The sequence below is a fragment of the Coregonus lavaretus genome (genome assembly GCF_964263955.1).
Source record: "Coregonus lavaretus genome assembly, chromosome: 27".
NCBI classification, from domain to species: Eukaryota; Metazoa; Chordata; class Actinopteri; order Salmoniformes; family Salmonidae; genus Coregonus; species Coregonus lavaretus.
Window position 1 is genome coordinate 12,003,663 of NC_140014.1, and position 26,361 is coordinate 12,030,023.

General features: G+C 45.1%; 1 protein-coding gene across 1 annotated transcript in view; it reads right to left on the reverse strand.

Moving 5' to 3' along the window:
- The window catches only part of kidins220a (kinase D-interacting substrate 220a), a 94,576-nt gene that overhangs the window by 58,454 nt on the left and 9,761 nt on the right, over window positions 1-26,361 (reverse strand). The window contains exons 2-19 of the mRNA XM_084144373.1: window positions 22,844-22,996; window positions 22,438-22,536; window positions 19,972-20,070; window positions 18,201-18,299; window positions 17,982-18,080; window positions 17,695-17,793; window positions 17,150-17,347; window positions 16,812-16,910; window positions 16,042-16,140; window positions 15,715-15,813; window positions 13,770-13,947; window positions 13,368-13,532; window positions 12,915-13,094; window positions 12,475-12,640; window positions 12,201-12,352; window positions 5,267-5,367; window positions 4,977-5,162; window positions 1,301-1,441 (exon numbers count right to left, since the gene is read on the reverse strand). Coding sequence (XP_084000499.1) covers window positions 1,301-1,441; window positions 4,977-5,162; window positions 5,267-5,367; window positions 12,201-12,352; window positions 12,475-12,640; window positions 12,915-13,094; window positions 13,368-13,532; window positions 13,770-13,947; window positions 15,715-15,813; window positions 16,042-16,140; window positions 16,812-16,910; window positions 17,150-17,347; window positions 17,695-17,793; window positions 17,982-18,080; window positions 18,201-18,299; window positions 19,972-20,070; window positions 22,438-22,536; window positions 22,844-22,975 — 2,391 coding nt within the window. The 5' untranslated portion in view covers window positions 22,976-22,996. The remainder of the gene's footprint in view (window positions 1-1,300; window positions 1,442-4,976; window positions 5,163-5,266; window positions 5,368-12,200; window positions 12,353-12,474; window positions 12,641-12,914; window positions 13,095-13,367; window positions 13,533-13,769; window positions 13,948-15,714; window positions 15,814-16,041; window positions 16,141-16,811; window positions 16,911-17,149; window positions 17,348-17,694; window positions 17,794-17,981; window positions 18,081-18,200; window positions 18,300-19,971; window positions 20,071-22,437; window positions 22,537-22,843; window positions 22,997-26,361) is intronic.

The window sequence follows — 26,361 nt, forward strand, 5'->3', positions numbered from 1 at the left end:
GAAAGGGCCTTCCCCAAACTGTTGCCACAAAGTTGGAAGCACAGAATCGTCTAGAATGTAATTATATGCTGTAGCGTTAAGATTTCCCTTTACTGGAGCTAAGGGGCCTAGCCCGAACCCTGAAAAACAGCCACAGACCATTATTCCTCCTTCATGAAACTTTACAGTTGGCACTATGCATTCGGGTAGGTAGCACTCTCCTCTGTAGCTCAGCTGGTAGAGCACGGCGCTTGTAACGCCAAGGTAGTGGGTTCGATCCCCGGGACCACCCATACACAAAAAAAAAAATGTATGCACGCATGACTGTAAGTCGCTTTGGATAAAAGCGTCTGCTAAATGGCATATTATTATTATTATTATTATTATTATTCTCCTGGCACCTGCCAAACACAGATTCATCCGTTGGACTGCCAGATGATGAAGCATGATTCATCACTCCAGAGAATGCATTTCCACTGCTCCAGAGTCCAATGGCGGCGAGCTTTACACCACTCCAGCCGATGCTTGGCATTGAGCATGGTGATCTTGTGTGCGGCTGCTCGGTCATGTAAACCCACTTCATAAATCTCCCGACGAACAGTAATTGTCCTGACGTTGCTTCCAGAGGCAGTTTAGAACTCGGTAGTGAGTGTTGCAACCGAGGACAGATGATTTTTACGAGCTAGGCGCTTCAACACTCGGCGGTCCCATTCTGTGAGCTTGTGTAGCCTACCACTTCACGGCTGAGCCATTGTTGCCCCTAGACTTCGCAATAACAGCACTTACAGTTGACCGGGGCAGCTATAGCAGGGAAGAAATTTGATGAACTGACTTGTTGGGAAGGTTGCATCCTATGACGATGCCACGTTGAAAGTCACTGAGCTCTTCAGTAAGGCCATTCTACTGCCAATGTTTGTCTATGGAGATTGCATGTCTGTGTGCTTGATTTTATACACCTGTCAGCAACAGGTGTGGCTGAAAAAGCCAAATTCATAATTTGAAGGGGTGTCCACATACTTTTTTATATATAGTGTTTTCTTTTTATTTATTTTTCATCTATACTTGGAGTCAAAATATAGATATAATATTATCAAAAATAATATCACGATATGTAACTGTATCGATTTCCCTCCCCATCAATAGTAATGACCAATGAGTAATGGATAATGATTTAACCCTCAATGGTTATGGGTAATGTGTGTTTTGTGTATAGTATTGTATAGCCTACATTTTTGTGTTTAGCCATTGTTACAAACGTCTTATTCAGTCATTGTTATAAAACACAGCACAGGCACACGCACACACACACACACACACACACCGTGTCGAGCATCTGCAGCACTCTGTCCTGTTCGCAGGCATCCAGGCCGTCAATGATGACCGCCATGCGGGTCTGGTTCTGGGTGAAGCCATCGATGGTCTTGGCCATCTTGGACATCAGCTCCACCTCATGCTTCAACACCTGGAGCAACCAAACACACACAATCAACCACTGCATACTGTATAACTACAGACATTGTGACTCTTCTTATTAATTCATCTCTGTTTATATCATTTTGATAGTTAGGCATTTAGCTCCTGAGTGCCTAACACTATCATGTAACAACATCATTTATTTATACTTAACCATGTTAAACTGTAGCATACCATTTACAACTAGCGACATTCTAAGCCAAATTCTAACTCGATCAACTAATTTGATATACAGTGCATTCGGAAAGTATTCAGACCCCTTGACGTTTTCCACATTTTGTTACATTACAGCCTTATTCTAACATGGATTGTTTTTTCCCCCTCTTCAATCTATACACAATACCCCATAATGACAAATAAAAAACAGGTTTTTATAATTTTTGCAAATTATTTAAAAGAAAAAACGGAAATATTTACATTTACATAAGTATTCAGACCCTTTACTCAGTATTTTGTTGAAACACCTTTGGCAGCGATTACAGCCTCGAGTCTTCTTGGGTATGACGCTACAAGCTTTGCACACCTGTATTTGGGGAGTTTCTCCCATTCTTCTCTGCAGATCCTCTCAAGCTCTGTCAGGTTGGATGGGAAGCATCGCTGCACAGCTATTTTCAGGTCTTTCCAGAGATGTTCGATCTGGTTCAAGTCCGGGCTCTGGCTGGGCCACTCAAGGACATTCAGAGACATGTCCCGAAGCCACTCCTGCGTTGTCTTGGTTGTGTGCTTAGGGTCATTGTCCTGTTGGAAGGTGAACCTTCGCCCCAGTCTGAGGCCCTGAGCGCTCTGGAGCAGGTTTTCATCAAGGATCTCTCTGTACTTTGCTCCGTTCATTTTTCCCCTTGATCCTGACTAGTCTCCCAGTCCCTGCCGCTGAAAAACATCCCCACAGCATGATGCTGCCACCACCATTCACTATTAGGATGGTAACAGGTTTCCTCCAGATGTGACACTTGGCATTCAGGCCAAAGAGTTCCATCTTGGTTTTATCAGACCAGAGAATCTTGTATCTCATGGTCTGAGAGTCCTTTAGGTGCCTTTTGGTAAACTCCAAGCGGGCTGTTGGCCTTTTACTGAGGAGTGGCTTCCATCTGGCCGCTCTACCATAAAGGCCTGATTGGTGGAGTGCTGCAGAGATGGTTGTCCTTCTGGAAGGTTCTCCCATCTCCACAGAGGAACTCTGGAGCTCTGTCAGAGTGACCATCGGGTTCTTGGTCACCTCCCTGACCAAGGCCCTTCTCCCCCAATTGCTCAATTTGACGGGCGGCCAGCTCTAGAAAGAGTCTTGGTGGTTCCAAACTTCTTCCATTTAAGAATGATGGAGGCCACTGTGTTCTTGGGGACCTTCAATGCTGCAGACATTTTTTGGTACCCTTCCTCAGATCTATGCCTCGACACAATCCTGCCTCTGAGCTCTACGGACAATTCCTTCAACCTCATGTCTTGTTTTCACTCTGACATGCACTGTCAACTGTGGGATATTATATAGGCAGGTGTGTACCTTTCCAAATCATGTCCAATCAAAACAATTAATTTAATGTAGTTTAGAATAAGGCTGTAACGTAACAGAAATGTGGAAAAGGTCAAGTGGTCTGAATATTTCAGAATGCACTGTACATGTAACTTCCATTTTCAAGTCTGTATTGCCATTCCTGCATAATTTACAAGTTACATACAGTTGAAGTCGGAAGTTTACATACACCTTAGTCAAATACATTTAAACTCTGTTCTTCACAATACCTGACATTTAATCCTAGTAAAAATTCCCTGTCTTAGGTCAGTTAGGATCACCACTTTATTTTAAGAATGTGAAATGTCAGAATAATAGTAGCGAGAATGATTTATTTCAGCTTTTATTTCTTTCATCACATTCCCAGTGGGTCAGAAGTTTACATACACTCAATTAGTATTTGGTAGAATTGCCTTTAAATTGTTTAACTTGGGTCAAACGTTTCGGGTAGCCTTCCACAAGCTTCCCACAATAAGTTGGGTAAATTTAGGCAAAATTCCTCCTGACAGAGCTGGTGTAACTGAGTCAGGTTTGTAGGCCTCCTTGCTCGAACACGCTTTTTCAGTTCTACCCACACATTTTCTATAGGATTGAGGTCAGGGCTTTGTGATGGCCACTCCAATACCTTGACTTTGTTGTCCTTAAGCCAAATTGCCACAACTTTGGAAGTATGCTTGGGGTCATTGTCCATTTGGAAGACCCATTTGCGACCAAGCTTTAACTTCCTGACTGATGTCTTGAGATGTTGCTTCAATATATCCACATAATTTTCCTTCCTCATGAGGCCATCTATTTTGTGAAGTGCACCAGTCCCTCCTGCAGTAAAGCACCCCCACAGCATGATGCTGCCACCCCCGTGCTTCACGGTTGGGATGATGTTGTTCGTTTTGCAAGTTACCCTCTTTTTCCTCCAAACATAACGATGGCCATTATGGCCAAACAGTTCTATTTTTGTTTCATCAGACCAGAGGACATTTCTCCAAAAAGTATGATCTTTGTCCCCATGTGCAGTTGCAAACCGTAGTCTGGCTTTTTTTATGGCGGTTTTGGAGCAGTGGCTTCTTCCTTGATGAGCGGCCTTTCAGGTTATGTCGATATAGATCTAGTTTTACTGTGGATATAGATACTTTTGTACCGGTTTCCTCCAGCATCTTCACAAGGTCCTTTGCTGTTGTTCTGGGATTGATTTGCACTTTTCACACCAAAGTACGTTCATTTCTAGGAGACTGAACGCGTCTCCTTCCTGAGCGGTATGACGGCTGCATGGTCCCATGGTGTTTATACTTGCGTACTATTGTTTGTACAGATGAACATGGTACCTTCAGGCGTTTGGAAATTGCTCCCAAGGATGAACCAGACTTGTGGAGGTCTCCAATTTTTCTTCTGAGGTCTTGGCTGATTTTTTTTTATTTTCCCATGATGTCAAGCAAAGAGGCACTGAGTTTGAAGGTAGGCCTTGAAATACATCCACAGGTACACCTCCAATTGAATCAAATTATGTCAATTAGCCTATCAGAAGCTTCTAAAGCCATGACATCATTTTCTGCAATTTTCCATGCTGTTTAAAGCCACAGTCAACTTAGTGTATGTAAACTTCTGACCCACTGAAATTGTGATACAGTGAATTATAAGTGAAATAATCTGTCTGTAAACAATTGTGGGAAAAATGACTTGTGTCATGCACAAAGTAGATGTCCTAACATACTTGCCAAAACTATAGTTTGTTAACAAGAAATTTGTGGAGTGTTTGAAAACGAGTTTTAATGACTCCAACCTAAGTATATGTAAACTTCCGACTTCAACTGTATCTATTCTCAAGTTAGGGATTCGGCACTATTTGAATACAACTGGAGAGGAACCTATCAAACAGAGTATTCCCTATAAGCAAAATACATTTTAAGGATGTTGAAAAGACGTTGAAAATGTGCTAAAAAGATATTGGAAATACGTATTTTTGATTGAAAAACATTGAAAAATACATCTTGTCAACAAATTTTGGTCACTGGGTTTACACTACCTTCATGAAGCCCTCGCTCTTGAGCTTGTGCATCTTGTTGGCGGCACTGTGCAGTCTCTTCCTCTGGGAGTTGAGGACGGAGTCGGCCACCTGCCACCAGGTCCTACAGTTCAACAGGAGGGCCAGGCCCACCACGCTGGCCATGGCGATCAGCACAGCGTTCACCGTGAGGTTCTCACGCTGCACCTACATAAATGAAAAAAGGTCCGCACTCAAAAAGTAGCTTAAATATTTGTTTCATGTACAGCAGATGCTCAACACGGTGTGTGTGTGTCAGTGTGTGTAGGTACCTTAAAGATGGCCAGCAGCGCCATGGCCGTGATCAGGCAGCCCAGAGTCACGACGAACAGCATGAAGCTGGGCACGCAGCACGTCTTCTTCCACTTCTTACCTGGAGGGGAGGGGAGAGGGGGCAAAGGCTAGAGTTATTGCCTGTAACTACAGCAAATAGTATGTTTCAAGCAACACTTTACATTAGCTACATAGGTTGTTACAGCGTAACAACAGGGGGACTATATAGTCCAAGCTACGCAAGCGATAATGCACGACAGAGTGTGCATTATAGGGAAATAACTACACCCAACTCATCCCAAACCATCTCAATTGGGTTGAGGTCGGGTGATTGTGGAGGCCAGGTCATCTGATGCAGCACTCAATCACACTCCTTCTTGGTCAAATAGCCCTTACACAGCCTGGAGGTGTGTTTTGGGTCATTGTCCTGTTCAAAAACAAATTATAGTCCCACTAAGCGCAAACTAGATCGGATGGCGCATCGCTGCAGAATGCTGTGGTAGCCATGCTGGTTCAGTGTGCCTTGAATTCTAAATAAATCACAGACAGTGTCACCAGCAAAGCAACGCCACACCATCACACCTCCTCCATGCTTCACGGTGGGAGCCATACATGTGGAGATCATCCGTTCACCTACTCTGCGTCTCACAAAGACACAGCGGTTGGAACCAAAAATCATCAGACCAAAGGACAGATTTCCACCGGTCTAATGTCCATTGCTCGTGTTTCTTGGCCCAAGCAAGTCTCTTCTTCTTATTGGTGTCCTTTAGTAATGGTTTATTTGCAGCAATTCAACCATGAAGGCCTGATTCACGCAGTCTCCTCTGAACAGTTGATGTTGAGATGTCTGTTACATTTACATCATTTAGCAGACGCTCTTATCCAGAGCAACTTACAAATTGTTACTTCAACTCTGTGAAGCATTTATTTGGGATGCAATCTGAGGTGCAGTTAACTCTAATGAACATATCCTCTGCAGCAGAGGTAACTCTGGGTCTTCCTTTCCTGTGGTGGTCCTCATGAGAGGTAGTTTCATCATAGCGCTTGATGGTTTTTGCAACTGCACTTGAAGAAACTTTCAAAGTTCTTGAAATTTTCCAGATTAAGATAAGGTCAGTCAAAGCGATGATGGACTGTCGTTTCTCTTTGCTTATTTGAGCTGTTCTTGCCATGATATGGACTTGGTCTTTTACCAAATAGGGCTATCTTCTGTATACCACCCCTACCTTGTCACAACACAACTGATTGGCTCAAACGCATTAAGAAGGAAAGAAATTCCACAAATTAACGTTTAACAAGGCACACCTGTTAATTGAAATGCATTCCAGGTGACAACCTCATGAAGCTGGTTGAGAGAATGCCAAGAGTGTGCAAAGCTGTCATCAAGGCAAAGAGTGGCTACTTTGAAGAATATCAAATATCAAATATATTTTGATTTGTTTAACACTTATTTGGTTACTACATGATTTCATATGTGTTATTTCATAGTTTTGATGTATTCACTATTATTTTACAATGTAGAAAATAGTAAAAATAAATCACACTTTTGACTGGTACTGTAAATGTTGGTAGAACCTTATTCAAAATTATTCACATCTGTAATGGCTTCCGAAGGTACTTTCACCAAGTATTAACTCTGGGGTGTGAAGACTGTCACGACTTCCGCCGAGGCTGCCTCCCCTCCTTGTTCGGGCAGGTTTCGGCGTTCGACGTCACCGGCTTACTAGCTACTGCCGATCCAATTATCATCACTCCATTTGTCTTGTCTTCAATCACACACACCTGGTCCTTATTCCCTCATTAGTCATTGTATACGTGTTCCCTCTGCTTCCTTGTCTGTGTGGGTGATTGTTTATTGTGGAGGTTAGTGAAGCTCGGTGGAGCTTGTGTATTTTGTATCGACGGGAGTATTTCCAATGTGTCTTGTATTTTCCAGTGCGCCTGTTTTGTTTACCCTCCTGCGCCTAACTCCTTCAACACCACCTCATCACAGAATCACCCACCCGCTATGGAGTCAGCGGGAGAGACATGAATGCCTGGAGTCGTGGAACGGGTCCAGGAGCATTCAACTATGCTAGCCAGCTTGGGTGAAGCGATGGATCGGGTTCTTCAGGTCGTCCAACGCCTGGAGAGGAGAGAGCCCGATCCGTCGAGACCAGCTGGCCAACCCGATCCCCCCCCCACCTACACCCCAGTACCCGGAGGGATCCAGATATCCCGACCATGGGAGTTCGACGGGACAGCAGCGCTGTGCCAAGGATTCCTTCTCCAACTGGAGCTCTACTTCTCCAGCATCCGGCCGGTCCCATCGGAGCGGAAGAAGGTGTCCGCCCTCGTCTCCTGCCTCTCGGGAAAGCCCTGAAGTGGGCCAACGCGGTGTGGAACGAAGGAGGAGCCGCGTTGGAGAACTACGGGGAGTTCGCTCGCCTCTTCCGAGTGGTCTTCGATCACCCGCCCGAGGGTCGAGAGGCGGGCGAGTGGCTGGTCCACCTGAGGCAGGGGACGAGGACTGCACAGGACTTCGCATTGGAGTTTCGAACTATGGCAGCTGGGTCCGGGTGGAACGAGTGGGCCCTGATCGACCATTTCCGGTGCCATCTGCGAGAGGACGTCCGACGGGAGCTAGCCTGCCGTGACACATTGTTGTCCTTCTCGCAACTGGTGGACATGGCCATTCGTTTGGACAACCTGCTGGCAACCAGAGGATGTCCTGGAGGAAGTCTGCCCGTTTCCATCCCGGCTGACTCGGATCCAGAACTGATGGAGATGGGTGGAACCGCTAGCCGAGAGAGCGGAGGATGACAGCGCCAGTGCCACACTGGTGGCGCGAAGGGACATTTCATCACACGTTTTCGTCAACGCTCTTCTGGGTTTGGAGGCGGCAGGCAGGGCACTCTCGCATCACCCCAGGTATCGAACACCCACACTCGTTCAGAGCCCTCTGCTGCGCACTGTAAAATACACATCTCCTTTCCTGAGCACATGGTAGTTCCCCAGTGTAAGGCGCTAGTCGATTCAGGCGCAGCTGGGAACTTTATGGACAGGGCATTCGCACACCGTATAGTCATTCCATTGATTCCCCTATCCATTCCACGCCCCATCAGAGCACTTGATAGTCGACCATTAGGGTCCGGGTTGGTTAAGGAAGTTACTGCACCAGTCACCATGATTACCCAGGAGACTCATTGTGAGCAGGTTACTTTTTCCATTTTTGAGTCTCCTGCTTTCCCTGTGGTATTAGGTATCCCTTGTCTAGCACTCCACAACCCCACCTTCTCATGGCCGCAGAGGGTTCTCACGGGATGGTCGCGAGAGTGTCAGGGTAGGTGTCTAGGTGTTTCCGTTGGTGGAACCACGGTGGAAAGTCCAGACAGTACCTCCACCATGCGCATTCCCCCTGAATACCTCGATCTGGCGCAAGCGTTCTCTAAAACGCAGGCGACTAAATTACCACCTCATCGGGCGGGGGATTGCGCGATAAACCTTCGGGTAGACACTGTACCTCCCAGGAGTCATATATACCCCCGTCACAGGCTGAAACAGTGGCGATGGAAACATGTCACGAGTCCCTGCGCCAGGGGTATATACGTCCCTCCACTTCACCCGCCTCCTCGAGTTTCTTCTTTGTGAAGAAGAAGGACGGAGGTCTGCGCCTGTTCATTGATTATCAACCACTGAACAGGGAGACGATAAGATTTAGTTATCCTCTCCCCCTCATTCCTTCAGTGATTGAATCAATGCATGGGGCGCGCTTCTTCACCAAATTAGATCTCAGGAGTGCGTACAACCTGGTGTGTATCCGAGAGGGAGATGAGTGGAAGACAGCATTTAGCACAACCACTGGGCATTATGAATACCTGGTGATGCCCTATGGTTTGATGAATGCTCCCTCAGTTTTCCAGTCCTTTGTGAACGAGGTGTTTCGGGACATGCTTGGTCGCGGTGTAGTGCTCTACATCGATGACATCCTGGTGTATTCCGCTATGCGCGCCAAGCATGTGTCCCTGGTTCGCAAGGTGCTGGCCCGACTGTTGGAAAATGACCTTTATGCTAAAGCAGAGAAGTGTATGTTTTTTCCAGCAGTCCGTCTCCTTCTTTGGATACCGCATTTCCACCTCAGGTGTGGAGATGGAGGGAGATCGCATTTCAGCCGTGCGTAATTGGCCGACTCCAACCACGGTTAAGGAGGTGCAGCGCTTCCTTGGCTTTGCCAACTACTATTGGAGGTTTATCCGGGGCTTTGGCAAGTTCGCAGCTCCCATTACCTCCCTGTTGAAGGGTGGGCCGTCCCGGCTCCGCTGGTCTGCTGAGGCTGACCTGGCCTTCAGCAAACTGCGGGGTCTGTTCACCTCAGCCCCAGTACTGGCCCACCCCGATTCATCACTATCGTTCGTAGTGGAGGTGGATGCTTACGAGATTGGGATAGGAGCCGTCCTGCCTCAACGCTTGGGTACACCACCCAAGCTCTGCCCCTGTGCGTTCTTCTCGAAGAAGCTCAGCCCGGCGGAGCAGAACTACGGCGTTGGTGATCAGGAGCTGTTGGCTGTTGTCCGAGCCTTGACCGTGTGGAGGCAATGGCTCGAAGGGGCAAAACACCCTTTCCTCGTCTGGACGGACCACCGTAACCTGGAGTACATCCGGGCAGCGAGGAGGCTGAATCCTCGCCAGGCCAGGCGGGCCCTATTCTTCACCCGGTTTGACTTCACTCTATCATACATCCCGGGTACGAAGAATGTGAAGGCAGACGCACTGTCCCGGCTGTATGACACAGAGAAGAGGCCCAGCGACAACACCCCCATACTGCCGGCCTCCTGCATTGTGGCGCCGGTAGTATGGGCGATGGACGAGGATATAGAGCAGGCATTACGCACAGATCCCTCTCCACCTCAGTGTCCAGATGGGCTACAGTACGTGCCTGCTCTTAGCCGTGATCGTCTGATCTACTGGGCACACACGTACCCCTCGAATCGGTCGTACAGTGCGCTACCTGACCAGAAAATACTGGTGGCCTACCTTGGCTAAGGACGTGAGGGTGTATGTCTCCTCCTGCTCAGTGTGCGCCCAGAGTAAGGCACCTAGGCACCTCCCAGCTGGTAAGTTACAACCTTTACCAGTTCCACAACGACCATGGTCTCACCTAAGTGTTGATTTTCTAACTGATCTTCCCCTCTCCCAAGGTAACACCACCATCCTGGTCGTTGTGGACCATTTTTCTAAAGCCTGCCGCCTCCTTCCTCTGCCCGGTCTCCCCACGGCTCTGCAAACTGCGGAGGCCCTGTTTACATACGTCTTCCGGCACTACGGGATACCAGAGGTTATAGTATCTGACCGAGGTCCCCTGTTCATGTCCAAGGTCTGGAAGGCGTTCATGGAACGTCTAGGGGTCTCGGTCAGCCTGACCTCTGGGTTCCACCCCGAGAGTAATGGGCAGGTGGAACAGGTAAATGAGGACGTGGGTAGGTTCTTGCGGTCCTACTGCCAGGACCGGCTGGGGGAGTGGTCGGTGTTCTTGCCATGGGCAGAATATGCCCAGAACTCTCTCCGCCACTAACCTAACACCTTTCCAGTGTGTTCTAGGTTACCAACCGGTTCTGGCACCGTGTCACCAGAGCCAGACCGAGGCTCCTGCGGTGGATGACTGGTTTCAGCGCGCGGAGGAGCTGTGGGATGCTGCCCACGTTCACCTCCAACGCGCCGTGCGTCATCAGAAGGCCAACGCTGACTGCCACCGCAGTGAGGCCCCCGTCTTTGTACCGGGGGATCGGGTCTGGCTCGCGACCCGGAATCTGCCCCTCCGCCTGCCCTGCCGGAAGTTGAACCTGCGGGTTGTGGGGCCGTTCAAAGTCCTGAGGAGAGTCAACGAGGTCACTTATAGGTTATTACTTCCCCCTGATTACCATTTTAACCCCTCGTTTCATGTGTCTCTCCTCAGGCCGGTGGTAGCTGGTCCGCTCCCGGAGTCTGAGGTGCGGGAGATCCCTCCACCTCCTCTGGACATCGAGGGGGCCCCGGCGTACTCTGTCCGTTCCATCCTGGATTCGAGGCGTCGGGTGGGGGGCCTTCAGTACCTCGTGGAGTGGGAGGGGTACGGTCCGGAGGAACGGTGCTGGGTCCCGGTGAGGGATATCCTCGATCCCTCCATGTTTCGGGATTTCCACCGTCGCCATCCGGCTCCGCGTCCTCCTGCCTTGTATTTTCCAATGCGCCTGTTTTGTGCCCTGGAGTGTGTTTGACGCATTTCTGCATAAACCTGTATTTTGCGAATTAAAGCCTGTTACACCACCTCATCACAAAGACACACACAATCAAATACATTTGGATAAAAAAAAAATAATAATCTGTCTTCACTATTATTCTACAATGTAGAAAATAGTAAAAATTAAGAAAAACCCTGTCCCAGATTCTGTTTGGAATATTTATTTCTAGCACAGAATGACAAGCTGACCAATAGAATAGGTAAACCTTTGTACTATGGGGGATAGTAGACTGACATAGGCTAGTGCTTTTGCTGTTCGTTACTCATCCTGTTGGCTGAGGAAAAGTAAACGTGGACAGTTACTCTAACATCTTCAACGTGCGCCTCGGAATTCGATAAGAATGTCGCGCGCCTTTGCAACCCCGATGTGTCCGTCTTCACTTGTACTTCGGAGCTGCAAGGCCTGTGATAAGGACCCGATCACCTGACAGACATTGGCTAATAAGAATTGCGATATCTGAGAAAGCCATGTGAGTGAGAGGTGCTTCGGAGCACTGCGATTAGCAGCCGGGAGAAGGGAATTATAATGATTATATTCAGCCCAAGGGCACAACGGCCACACAAGGGGGCTGCCGGGAAATTTGAGGCCTGCTGTACACTAAATATACAATATTAGAGACACAGAGGTAATAAGACAAGGTTCTAAAGGATATCCAAAGTGGAGACAAAGATAGTACCTTGGTTCTCCTCGTTCTTGAACACCCTGAAGAGGCGGGTGGCCATGAAGCCAAACTCCCTCTCACAGGCGTCAGACAGGGTGGCTATCATCTCTGCCAGGCTGGTCTCCCCTCCCACACTGGACAGACGATTGTAGTCTGTGAACAAGAACCTGACACACACACAGGCAAGATTTCTAGAATATACTTTTTCTATTGAAGGTCGTTCACATCAAGGTGCGTGTGCACGAGCGTCTACAAGCATGCATTTGATGTATATATCTGTGTGTGTTACCTGACAGGCAGGGCGCGGGTGGTCTGCTCTGGCAGCTCGGGGGGGTTGACAAACATAAGTTTGAGCAGTAGCTCCAGGTAGCCCACCTGGCGGGCCAGATGGGTGCTGAGGACCCACGCCCAGTTCCAGTTCTCCCCCTCACGACGACCCCCGAAGTATACCAACACTGCAGGGAGGGAGAGAGAAAATAATACATCATATTGATTCACCATCAGACTTTCACCTACCTATGATGACATCCAGTGGGTAGAACCTGAAAAATGTAGTTGTATGTAGTAAAACGCTGTATGATCGCTCGAAACGTAGACCCATGGAGCCCTCTAGTGATATAATACATGCAACTTTCCTTAACTGTAGGACACCCAAGGACCAGAGTTTTTGTTTACCCATTTTATTCTCTTCCATTCCATTCTACTCTATTCTATTCTAGTGTTTCTCACCAAAGAAGATGTAGAGCAGGGTGAGGAGGCTGAGGGAGACGGCGATGGCCAGGCGGGGGTCGACGGTGAAGCCCAGGACCAGAGCTACAGAACCACACAGCAGCAGGGACAGGAACACCACCAGCCACGAGAACTGGAACAGAGGCTCAATCTGCTGGCCTGCAAATGTCTTCATCTCATCTGGAGGAGAGGGAGTGCAAATGAGTAGGACCCCTAGCGGTTCCTGCCTTACACAGGAACCTACAGCAAATGAGGCACTAAGGCAGACAGCCTGGTAATGAGAAAAAGGAAACCTAATGTACAGAACGTGACTAAATGGGCTGACATATTCACTTTTAGATTCATATTGCTGTTGTTTAGTGAGAGGTTAAAAGTCTAATTATTTTTACATGAGAGCCTTGGGACACTAGCAAAAGAACAGCCCTAGTGATGTTCCTGGTGGTCCTCTCTTACCCTCCAGTTTCTTGAGCAGGAAGGACTTGCCGCTGCCCCACTGGGCGTACAGGCCCACACAGATGGGCGGCTGCATGGTGGGCTCACTGAGGATGTCTGCCAGGGCACTGCTGTACAGGTCATACCCCAGCATGTCACCGTCAGACTCGGAGGGAGACAGGTGCTCTGAGAGACAGGGGAGAGGGAGAGAGAGGGGAGAGTGAGTGGTCATCACTTGATAAATACAGCAATACTTACAAATAATCTTTATCCCCAAATTTCCAAAACAAGCGTGAGAGAGCTAAATGTAATGATTTATATTCAAAGGTGACTTAAATAATAGCAGTTGGGTATTACAATTTCTTTAATAATAACAGGCTCAAATACAACCCTAGAGTACTATATGCATGTATCGTGTCTCACTGGCTCCAAAGATCTGAGTGAGGATGCTCTTCTGGTGGGTGCAGTCGATGTTGTAGGGCGTCTCGCCAGCCTTATTGGGGCGGTAGAGCAGGCGGCCATCTTTAGGGTTCCTCAGGAGGAGCTCAGCAAGCTTGCGGCTCCGCCCTCTGATGGCAATGTGAAGGGCCGTGTCGCCTTTCTGGACAGGAGAAGAGAGAGATGATTAGAGTAAAGTAGGGTAGAAACACTTTATTGTCCTGTGCAATGTGGATATACAGTATATTTGGCGGTCACACATCAGACATTGGCTCGAATACAGAACCTGTGATCGTATTCTAAAGACATACAGTGGTGTGAAAAAGTGTTTGCCCCCTTCCTGATTTCTTATTTGTTTGCATGTTTGTCACACTAAATGTTTCAGATCAAACAAATTTAAATATTAGTCAAAGATAACACAAGTAAACACAAAATGCAGTTTTGAAATGAAGGTTGTTATTATTAAGGGAAAACAAAATCCAAACCCACATGGCCCTGTGTGAAAAAGTGATTGCCCCCTACAACCTACAACTGCAATCAAGCGTTTGCGATAACTTGCAATAAGTCTTGTACAGCGCTGTGGAGGAATTTTGGCCCACTCATCTTTGCAGAATTGTTGTAATTCAGCCACATTGGAGGGTTTGAGCATGAACTGCCTTTTTAAGGTCATGCCACAGCATCTCAATAGGATTCAGGTCAGGACTTTGACTAGGCCACTCCAAAGTCTTCATTTTGTTTTTCTTCAGCCATTCAGAGGTGGACTTGCTGGTGTGTTTTGGATCATTGTCCTGCTGCAGAACCCAAGTTCGCTTCAGCTTGAGGTCACGAACAGATGGCTGGACATTCTCCTTCAGGATTTTTTGGTAGACAGCAGAATTCATGGTTCCATTTATCACAGCAAGTCTTCCAGGTCCTGAAGCAGCAAAACAGGCCCAGACCATCACACTACCACCACCATATTTTACTGTTGGTATGATGTTCTTTTTCTGAAATGCGGTGTTACTTTTACGCCAGATGTAAATGGGACACACACCTTCCAAAAAGTTCAACTTTTGTCTCGTCAGTCCACAGAGTATTTTCCCAAAGGTCTTGGGGATCATCAAGATGTTTTCTGGCAAAAATTAGACGAGCCTTAATGTTCTTTTTGCTCAGCAGTGGTTTTCGTCTTGGAACTCTGCCATGCAGGCCATTTTTGCCAGTTTCTTTCTTATGGTGGAGTCATGAACACTGACCTTAACTGAGGCAAGTGAGGCCTGCAGCTCTTTAGATGTTGTTGTGGGGTCTTTTGTGACCTCTTGGATGAGTTATCGCTGCGCTCTTGGGGTAATTTTGGTAGGCCGGCCACTCCTGGGAAGGTTCACCACTGTTCCATGTTTTCGCCATTTGTGGATAATGGCTCTCACTGTGGTTTGCTGGAGTCCCAAAGCTTTAGAAATGGCTTTATAACCTTTTCCAGACTGATGGATCTCAATTACTTTCTTTCTCATTTGCTCCTGAATTTCTTTGGATCTCGGCATGATGTCTAGCTTTTGAGGATCTTTTGGTCTACTTCACTTTATCAGGCAGGTCCTATTTAAGTGATTCCTTGATTGAGAACAGGTGTGGCAGTAATCAGGCCTGGGTGGGGCTAGAGGAATTGAACTCAGGTGTGATAAACCACAGTTGAGTTGTGTTATAACAGGAGGGGCAAACACTTTTTCACACAGGGCCATGTAGGTTTGGATTTTGTTTTCCCTTAATAATAACAACCTTCATTTCAAAACTGCATTTTGTGTTTACTTGAGTTATCTTTGACTAATATTAAAATTTGTTTGATGATCTGAAACATTTAAGTGTGACAAACATGCAAACAAATAACAAATCAGGAAGGCGGCAAACACTTTTTCACACCACTGTATACTAGACTCTGTATGTTGTGTTTCTCCAGTACCTTGTCCACAGCAGCCACCTTGGCCCCTCTGTCCAGGAGCAGCTCCACTATCTCAATGTTCCTCATCTTGGTGGCTTTGATCAAAGGGGTCTCTGCATCCTGAAACACACATCATTATCATCATCATCATCATCTCAGACCAAGAACAGTGATTGGTGAGAATAGAAGCAAGCAAATGTACATTTGCAACACTAATCACTCTTGTTTAAAACTTGTTTTTAAACCGTCACAACTTTATCACAATGTTGACGTTGACAAGAGAGGAATTTGTCACAGTGCTATAAAATGACTGTTCATTCATTTATAGCAGCTGTGGCTGTTCCTTACCTTGGTGCAGCTCTCAGTGTCCGGGTTGCATTGGAGGATGTCTCTCACCATGGTGGTGTTCCCTTTCTCCACTGCCCAGTAGAGGGCAGTCTTACTATCCTGTTTTACACAGTGGAGAAGAGGGTCATATTCATTAGGCACCAAACAGAAGAAACCTGACAGAAACAAGGAGGGACTATCTGAACATATCCAATAAGACACGCTTGTTTTTGTTTTCCGTTGTAAAACATTTTGCTACGGCGTGCCCTAATGAATAGGACCAGTATTGGCATGATGATAGAGCAAAGATGTTAAAGGTCCAATGCAGCCGTTTGTCTCTCATTATCAAATCATTTCTGGGTAACAATTAAGTACCTTACTGTGATTGTTTTCATTTAAAATGGTCAAAAAGAAACAAAAATAGTTTCTTAGCCAAGAGCAATTTCTCAAGCAAGGATTTTGCTAGGACTGTCTGGGTGTGGTCTGAGTGGGGAGAGGAAAACTGAGAACTAGCTGTTATTGGCAGAAAGGTTTGGAACTCTTTGTTATTGGTCTATTAACTAATTTACCGCCTGGTGATATCACCAGGAGGGCCAAAACTCCACCCCACCAAAACAGGCTGAAATTTCAGGTGGTCTTTTCAAACAGCTCTTATACTAAAAGGGCATAATCATTATATCAATATTAAACCAACCTCAGTGTGGAAATATATATAAAACACAGGAAAATCCCGCTTTTGACTGCAGTGTGCCTTTAATAATGTGGATGGGTCACATTAGAGAGACTACTACCTGTCCCCTGACGTCAATGTCGGCATATTTGTTCAGAAGGGCTCTGACGATCTCCACATGGCCTCCTCTCACTGCTCCGATCAGCACCGTCTCCCCACTCTGTGACACACAAAATAAACATCACAGGCTTTCAATACAGAGAACACAAACTCAGTTATCACACAATAGAAAATATAGATCATACTGTAGAGGAGCAGACGATACATGTGCTGCTACCTTCAGCACATTTATCCATATAGCATGACCATTATCATTCATGTTGATATAATCCTGTCTCTACTGTTTATTGTCAGGGCAATGTTTTAGCTCATCTTTAGAGGTTGGTGATGGTCATCTACCCTGGCTGGTATGTTGACGTAGGTGCCAGCGTCCAACAGGTCCTGGACTATCTCAGTGTAGCCCTCCTTGGCAGCGATCATCAGGGCTGTGTTGCCGTCCTTGTCTGTCATGTTGACGTTGGGGTTCCTCTTCAAAATCTCCTTCACCACCTCATTGAAACCACCCCTCACCGCCACGATCAGAGCTGTCATGGAATTCTGATAGGGAGAAAATAACAGTTTGATTTTTGTCATTTCACCACAGTGTTTCCTTTCATGAGTTGCAGCTAAAGCCAGTTTTTTCCCCACTATGAATGGGAATGAATGGATATCTATACAGACAAAGCTCTGACTCATCAGATAAGGTCTTATTTTAAAGAGTGGGTAGTCAAACGTATGACAAAAACCTCTGACAATGCATTTGTGAATATACATATATTTTTTCAAAGACAGAATTGATAAAAAAGCTATTTTGTAGTGAACCTACCCTTGCTTGAGCCAATTATGTGTGATCTGCTCAGGCCTTGTGTAATGAGGTTTTAATGAGAGTAGGGAGGTCCACTTACCGCTCCCTCCTGGTCCACATCGGCCCCATTGACCAGCAAGTGTATCACACTGTCATAGTGACCCTTCCTGGCCGCCCAGATCAACGGGGTAGTGCCATACTGAGAACAGGGGAGGAGAGAAAAGAGAAAGAAACAGATGATTGATGACTATTAAAACACTGAATGTAGGGTCATTTAGTATAGTTGAAAAACTTTTGAGTCACTTTTGAGTCATTTTTAAAAGTCATTACCTTCATGGCATTTTTGTATAAGACAAATTGAACACAGAACCAGTGGTGAGTGCTTACCTTGTCAGAGCAGTTGACTTTAGCTCCGTGGTGAATCAGGAGATGGACTATATCAGCATGACCTCGTCCAGCCGCCCAGATAATGGGGTAGACGCTGTACTGTAAGGACAGACATTAGCATATTTAACTCCTACTGAAATACACTCATTATTTACCTAATGATGTATTCTTTAATTTATGAATAAAATGTCTAAAGCGCTTTAGATAGTACCAGTGTACCTGGCCAGTGATGTTGGGGCTAGCTCCTTTCTCCAGAAGTAGCTGGGCAACCTCCACACGACCCTTATAGGAAGCCCACATGAGGGCGCTCCATCCCCCCTGTACAGTAAACCACAAAGGCGCACGCGCGCGCACACACACACACATTTTAAATGGGAAGTGGTGACATTTACAGTTAGTGACTATTGCCACAATTCCAGGGAGAAGTAGAGTAGTCATCTTCTGTATGATGTCATATGCACCTAGCCAAACAGTGGGTTTAATCCTGTTATTAGTACAGACAGACTGGCACCAGGATGGCTTAAGGCGTCAGCATGCTTCAGTTCGGCTGGCACCTAAGAGGTTTGGAACTCGAGTCTGCTCGCATACTCCCTTAAAAGACCTTCGCATGAAAAACGAGAAAAAAGCAGCAATAGTACAGTTTGTGCATTTTGAGACACCCTAGCCAGTATACACTTCCTCAAAATAGTCAGAATGAATCTAAGATCTATGAATAAATCTGTAATAAATGTTTATGTTTTTGCCGAAAAGATCTTAGTCGCACAATTTTGCATCTGACTAAGATGTTTGGTGCAGTATTTCTCAAGTGACAAAATTTGCCTGAGGACGAGTCGTCTCTCGTTGAATGACAACAAGCACTTCCTTGAAGAATCCCTACTGTTGACCAATCGCTGACTTCGGCTTCCGACTTCGGCTTCCCTCAATAAAAATAAAAAAATGTGCCCGAACAGCCGAAAAATCCCTTGCCGAATTCCAAAACGAACAAAAGAACATCACAAAAAGTCTTAATAATATATGCACGGGCTGTTCCGGACTGACACGTAACACAGCCATGATTGATTGACTGAGTCACCTTACACTAGAACAAGTCCACCAACTTGAAAAATATGAAATGGAAATAGCACATTTCAGAAGGCAAAATGTAACGTAATTAAGAAAGCTTTGGTCATGACACTCACAATGAACAGATACTGTCACTGGTATTTTCTCCATTATTTTTACCCCCTGGGAAACATGTAATGCTGCTAAAATAACACTGTGAATGCCTTTGATTTGCAGAGGAGCAAAAACTAAGCATTTCGAATAACCTCTACTATACTGTGAATGAACACAGAGCTGCAGATAGAAAGGATGTGAAGTGGACTTCTTCCACTGAGAGGTTTGTATTACAGTTATGAACCATATCCCAGGTTAATGTACTCCGGACATCCAGAGCTCAGTAAACGCAATTATTACAAAATGGAGGAGATTATATTGGAGGTAATGGAATCGCATCCCAAGCTAATGGATGAATAACTTCAAAGCAGCCTGGAATGGATTGCAGTCAGACATAAGACAGTAGAGGATGAATATGAAGAGACTCTTTCTACAGTGTGTGTGTGTGTGTGTTGGGTATTGTGACAGCAAAAGAAACATACATGTCAGTGCAAATGGACCAATAAAGCAAGTATTGTACTGTATTGTAGCTCCCATACGAAATACCCTATGGACACCGTCAATGACAGATACACTGCTGTGCCAGAGTTTTTCACATTAACGCTTTTCAAAATACATCCAGATAGAAGACGGTCCAATCTAAAATAAGAATCCTTTCATCTTTTTGTAAAGATGTTTTCCCTCACTTTTTCAATCAAACTAGTCCTTCAAGAAAAATGTTACACACAGGTACAAAAGCTTTACTTCATGTTGCCCAGTGTTTACTTCAGTGCCCACTGTCAATGTCCTTGCCCAATACCCTGTACCCAGTGCCCACCCTCCTCTCCTCTCTCACCATGTCCCGGTGCTCCAGGCTGGCATTGTTGGCCAGCAACTCCTTCACCACCTCCACATGGCCCTCCTTAGCCGCTGAGATCAGTGCCGTCCAGCAGTCCTGTTGACGGGCAGAACACACAGGGGTTACACTTGGTCACCACGGAAACTCCAATCACGTCGTTGTCGCCGTGGACCACCACCAATCAGAGGTCTGCCGGTCTGTATTAATCCGCTCCACAGTGCTGTACCTACCAGCTGGTCGTACCAGGTGCTCATGGATGCAGGTTGGAGGTGACAGAGAGAGCGTCAGATAGAGAAGAGAGAGCGAAGGAGAGAAAGAGAGATAGACACGGTGTCCAGGTCTGGTCAGTCTCACTCAGTCTGGTGTAGTGAGAGTCTGAGTGTGTGTGTGTGAGGTTTAGTAAGAGGTTGAGGCTGGGTGTGTTGATGAAGACAGCAGCTCTACACCCTGTCATTTACTTTAGCAGAGGCCTGAGGCATTCTACAGGTGCTCATTATGGGGCTCTGTGTTAACCCACAGTGTGGCGAGTTCAGCAGGCTGGATACTAAGGGATTATCGGGCAGTGGAGACCTCTATGCCATGTGAATAATGTGGCTAAAATGACCAAATGTTAACTTTGTGTGGTAATGTATTCTGTTGGCATCATGGTGCATATCACGGTTGAACAATGGTTTCTACTATGTACCTTGAGCAACCAAAATCTTACATGTTCCCAGCAGACTTACAGTGAGGGAAAAAAGTATTTGATCCCCTGCTGATTTTGTACGTTTGCCCACTGACAAAGAAATGATCAGTCTATAATTTTAATGGTAGGTTTATTTGAACAGTGAAAGACAGAATAACAACAACAGAAATCCAGAAAAACGCATGTCAAAAATGTTATAAATTGATTTGCATTTTAATGAGGGAAATAAGTATTTGACCCCTCTGCAAAACATGACTTAGTACTTGGTGGCAAAACCCTTGTTGGCAATCACAGAGGTCAGACGTTTCTTGTAGTTGGCCACCAGGTTTGCACACATCTCAGGAGGGATTTTGTCCCACTCCTCTTTGCAGATCTTCTCCAAGTCATTAAGGTTTCGAGACTGACGTTTGGCAACTCAAACCTTCAGCTCCCTCCACAGATTTTCTATGGGATTAAGGTCTGGAGACTGGCTAGGCCACTCCAGGACCTTAATGTGCTTCTTCTTGAGCCACTCCTTTGTTGCCTTGGCCGTGTGTTTTGGGTCATTGTCATGCTGGAATTCCCATCCACAACCCATTTTCAATGCCCTGGCTGAGGGAAGGAGGTTCTCACCCAAGATTTGACGGTACATGGCCCCATCCATCGTCCCTTTGATGCGGTGAAGTTGTCCTGTCCCCTTAGCAGAAAAACACCCCCAAAGCATAATGTTTACACCTCCATGTTTGACGGTGGGGAAGGTGTTCTTGGGGTCATAGGCAGCATTCCTCCTCCTCCAAACACGGCGAGTTGAATTGATGCCAAAGAGCTCCATTTTGGTCTCATCTGACCACAACACTTTCACCCAGTTCTCCTCTGAATCATTCAGATGTTCATTGGCAAACTTCAGACAGGCCTGTATATGTGCTTTCTTGAGCAGGGGGACCTTGCGGGCGCTGCAGGATTTCAGTCCTTCACGGCGTAGTGTGTTACCAATTGTTTTCTTGGTGACTATGGTCCCAGCTGCCTTGAGATCATTAACAAGATCCTCCCGTGTAGTTCTGGGCTGATTCCTCACCGTTCTCATGATCATTGCAACTCCACGAGGTGAGATCTTGCATGGAGCCCCAGGCCGAGGGAGATTGACAGTTCTTTTGTGTTTCTTCCATTTGCGAATAATTGCACCAACTGTTGTCACCTTCTCACCAAGCTGCTTGGCGATGGTCTTGTAGCCCATTCCAGCCTTGTGTAGGTCTACAATCTTGTCCCTGACATCCTTGGAGAGCTCTTTGGTCTTGGCCATGGTGGAGAGTTTGGAATCTGATTGATTGCTTCTGTGGACAGGTGTCTTTTATACAGGTAACAAACTGAGATTAGGAGCACTCACTTTAAGAGTGTGCTCCTAATCTCAGCTCGTTACCTGTATAAAAGACACCTGGGAGCCAGAAATCTTTCTGATTGAGAGGGGGTCAAATACTTATTCCCCTCATTAAAATGCAAATCAATTTATAACATTTTTGACATGCGTTTTTCTGGATATTTTGTTGTTATTCTGTCTCTCACTGTTCAAATAAACCTACCATTAAAATTATAGACTGATAATTTCTTTGTCATTGGGCAAACGTACAAAATCAGCAAGGGATCAAATACTTTTTTCCCCTCACTGTATTCTCCCTGTCCTGAGCATAGGTGTGTGGTTGTGGTTGGAAAAGTCCTAGGTCTAAAACTCATGTGACAGAGAACCTCAAACCCATGGTCTAGCTACCATTTGTTTTTAGTGTGGTGTGGGTGTGTGTGTGTACCACATCGTCCAGGTTGACGTTGGCTCCCCTCCTGATGAGCTCCTGGACCATCTCTACGCTGCCCTGCTCTGATGCCACCATCAGGGAAGTCTGACCATTCTGAGGAGGGAGAGAGGGGGGAGAGAGAGAGAGAGAGAGAGTGTGAGTGAGTGAGTGAGTGAGTGAGTGAGTGAGTGAGTGAGTGAGTGAGTGAGTGAGTGAGTGAGTGAGTGAGTGAGTGAGTGAGTGAGAAATGGTCACTAATCACATAAGAGATACCTGAGCACTGATTTAATTGGAGCATCACTTTAATACTGAAATCTGGCTAAACAAATTAGCCTAGTACTTATTTAGATGTTTATGTTAACTCTCATTTGTATGTCTACTGTGTTACATGCAATGCCTAGTATCCAGTGGTCTGACTCACCTCGCTCCTGCTGTCCACCTCCTTGAACTTGTCCAGGTGGGCTTTGATGGCCGGAACATTGTCCTCCTCCACGTAGCTGAACAGGCTCTGGATGGCCAGAGTGGTCATCTTCAGAGAGGTGGTGGTGTCCATGGCTACGCCTCACCACCGCGACTAGGACACACAAAGAGAGCTTATTAGCCGATGTACACATAAACCTGGCACAGTCAAAGCTGGCTGGACATTTTTGAAGCACATCTTCATAAGAACATCACAACACAACACATTCATAAGCCATGGGCTATAAAACACATTCATACATGAGTCAACAACCACAAGTTGATGTTTTAGTTAAATGTCAGTCAAAATCACAGGAGGTTGGTGGTCCCTTAATTGGGGAGGAAGGGCTCGTGGTAATGGCTGGAGCAGAATAAGTTGAATGGTATCAAATACATCCAGTGGTGTAAAGTACTTAAGTAAAAATACTTTAAAGTACTACTTAAGTCAGGGTTCTTCAATTCCGGTCCTGGAGGGCCGAAACACCTCTGTTTTTCATCCTCTCCTTCTAATCAGGGGCTAATTCAGACCTGGGACACCAGGTGAGTGCAATTAACTACCAGGTAGAAATAAAAAACAGAAGTGTTTCGGCCCTCCAGGACCGGAATTGAAGAACCCTGACTTAAGTAGTTTTTGGGGGAAACTTTTACTATTACTTCACTACATTCCTAAAGAATATATTGTACTTTTTACTCCATACATTTTCCCTGACAACCAAAAGTACTCGTTACATTTTGAAAACTTAGCAGGACAGGAAATTGTCAAATTCAAGCACTTATCAAGAGAACACGTGGTCATCCATACTGCCTCTGGCCTGGCGGACTCACTAAACACAAATGCATATTTTGTAAATAATGTCTGAGTGTTGGAGTGTGCCCCTGGCTATCCATACATTTAAAAAACAAGAAAATGGTGCCGTCTGCTTTGCTTAATATAAGGAACTTTAAATTATTTATACTTTTACTTTTGATACTTAAGTATATTTTAGCAATTACATTTATTTTTGATACTTAAGTATATTTAAAACCAAATACTTGTAGACTTTTACTCAAGTAGTATTTTACTGGCTGACTTTCTATTAAGGTATCTATCGTTTTACTCAAGTATGACAATTAGGTACTTTTTCCATCACTGAATACATCAAAAATGGTGTTTGATGCCATTCCATTCGCTCCGTTCCAGCCATTATTATGAGCCTTCTTCCCCTCAGCAGCCTCCACTGGTCAAAATGTTTCTGAATGTGTTATGGATTATAATAATAATAATAATATGCCATTTAGCAGACGCTTTTATCCAAAGCGACTTACAGTCATGCGTGCATAAAAAAATGTTTTGTGTATGGGTGGTCCCGGGGATTGAACCCACTACCTTGGCGTTACAAGCGCCGTGCTCTACCAGCTGAGCTACAAATTATGACAGTACATAGGCCTAAGCCAAGAAATACAAATAAAGGGAATGTTTGTTGTCCACTCACTGTTTTCTGTTTCAAAAGGATGGTATTTCTTTGAGCTTTGAGCTCAGAAATGTGATCAGAAGTTCAACTTGGTAGAAGCAAACAGTGAGCACTGCAGACATACACTTGCATTTCATACAGGCCTAATAAGAAGGGCAGAGGACATGAGACTGGGCAGCAACTATAATTATAACAGTTAGGGATGGGCATGAGTATTCGAGTACTCCAATGGACCATTAAAACGCAACCTTTAACCAGAGATCACTTGTTCTTAATTTTTATACTGTAAAACTATTTGGTTGAAATTGCGGCACACAACAAAAAAGAAACCAAGCCAGGCATCACACAGTTTTCCTCCCTAAATTCCCTTTTCCCGTCTGTCTCACTAACTTAATTGCGTTCCGACCGCTGGCTCTCCACACGTGCTGAGTGCACACGCAAGCGCTTTTAGGCCTATAAAAACTAATGGGATAAAAAAGCTACATTTATTGCCAAATGATGACAGTTTTATCACAAATTCAAAATGGACTGGTTGACTGAAGTAGGGAAATATGTGTTCCAACAATAAACTGCAGTTTTGGAATAATTGCGTCCGGTCTATTTTTATATTTCGCTTAGGCTAATTTGCGGTTGTCACTAGTTACCACTTGCACAAAGTCAACATTTCCTATATCGTCCAAATTCATGAAAACTAAAATTAGCATTTTGTTCTTAATTTAAGGTTAGGCATAAGGTTAGCAGTGTGGTTAGTGGTTAGGTATAAAATCAGATTTTAAGATGAGCAATTGTATAAATAGGCGCAATTTATGACTTTGTGGTTGTGGTAACTAGTGACAACCAACTGCTAGTGCCATTTAGAATTGGTTAGCCTAGGCTATAACCCCCCTAAACATACAGATTCCACACTGAAAATATGCAAAAACATACGTTTGATAAAGACAAAGAGTGTATTTACATCAGAATCTTTAAGCCTACTCACCAAACAGATGTCGTGGCCGTAATCCATCCCCATGCAGTGTTCAATGTGGAATTGTTAATACATTTAGAAAAATCGAAAGAACAGGCAGAATAAACGAAACTTCTGCATATCGAAAAGATAGATAGATATTGGTTTGTAACCCTGAAAGAATTGTCTTTCAACTCGCCAAATTGAGCCCGGTTTCAAATGATCACTCCTAGAGAATAACTGTTCCAGCCGCGAGATGCACATCAAATTAAATTCATGTCATGTGCACAAGTACAGTGAAACGCCTTTCTTGCAAACTCTAAACCCAACAATGCAGTACAAAAAAATAACATAAAGTAGAACAAAAACATACGAGAAATAAGAATGACTTTGCACTATTCTGTTCTATTTTATTATGTTATATTACATCATGTTTTTTCCTATAAAATAGGTGTGTCTTGACTGTGATAAGAGTTTGGGAAATAAGTGTATTGTCTGCTAAATTAACAAAAACAAGGCTATGCCATTGCACAGCCATAGGCTTCTACAAGCAAGCGCCACTGCTGAGGTTACTTCCTTTTTGAAGATTGTGTTAATTATATAATATTTAAATCTTAAATGGCACTTGTTTTTTTATTGACTGAATATATAAAATTACACTGAACAAAAATAGAAACACAACATGTAAATTGTTGATACCAGCTGAAATAAAAGATCACTGAAGTTTTCCATACGCACAAAAAGCTTATTTCTCTAAAATATTGTGCACAAATTTGTTTACATCCCTGTTAGTGAGCATTTCTCCTTTGCCAAGATAATCCATTGACCTGACAGGTGTGGCATATCAAGAAGCTGATTAAACAGCATGATCATTACACAGGTGCACCTTGTGCTGGGGATAATAAAAGGCCATATAAAAAAATGTGTGCACAACATTTGAGAGAAATACGCTTTTTGTGCATATGGAAGATTTCTGGGATATTTTATTTCAGCTCATGAAAAATTAGACCAACACTTTACATCCATTGACCTGACAGGTGTGGCATATCAAGAAGCTGATTAAACAGCATGATCATTACACAG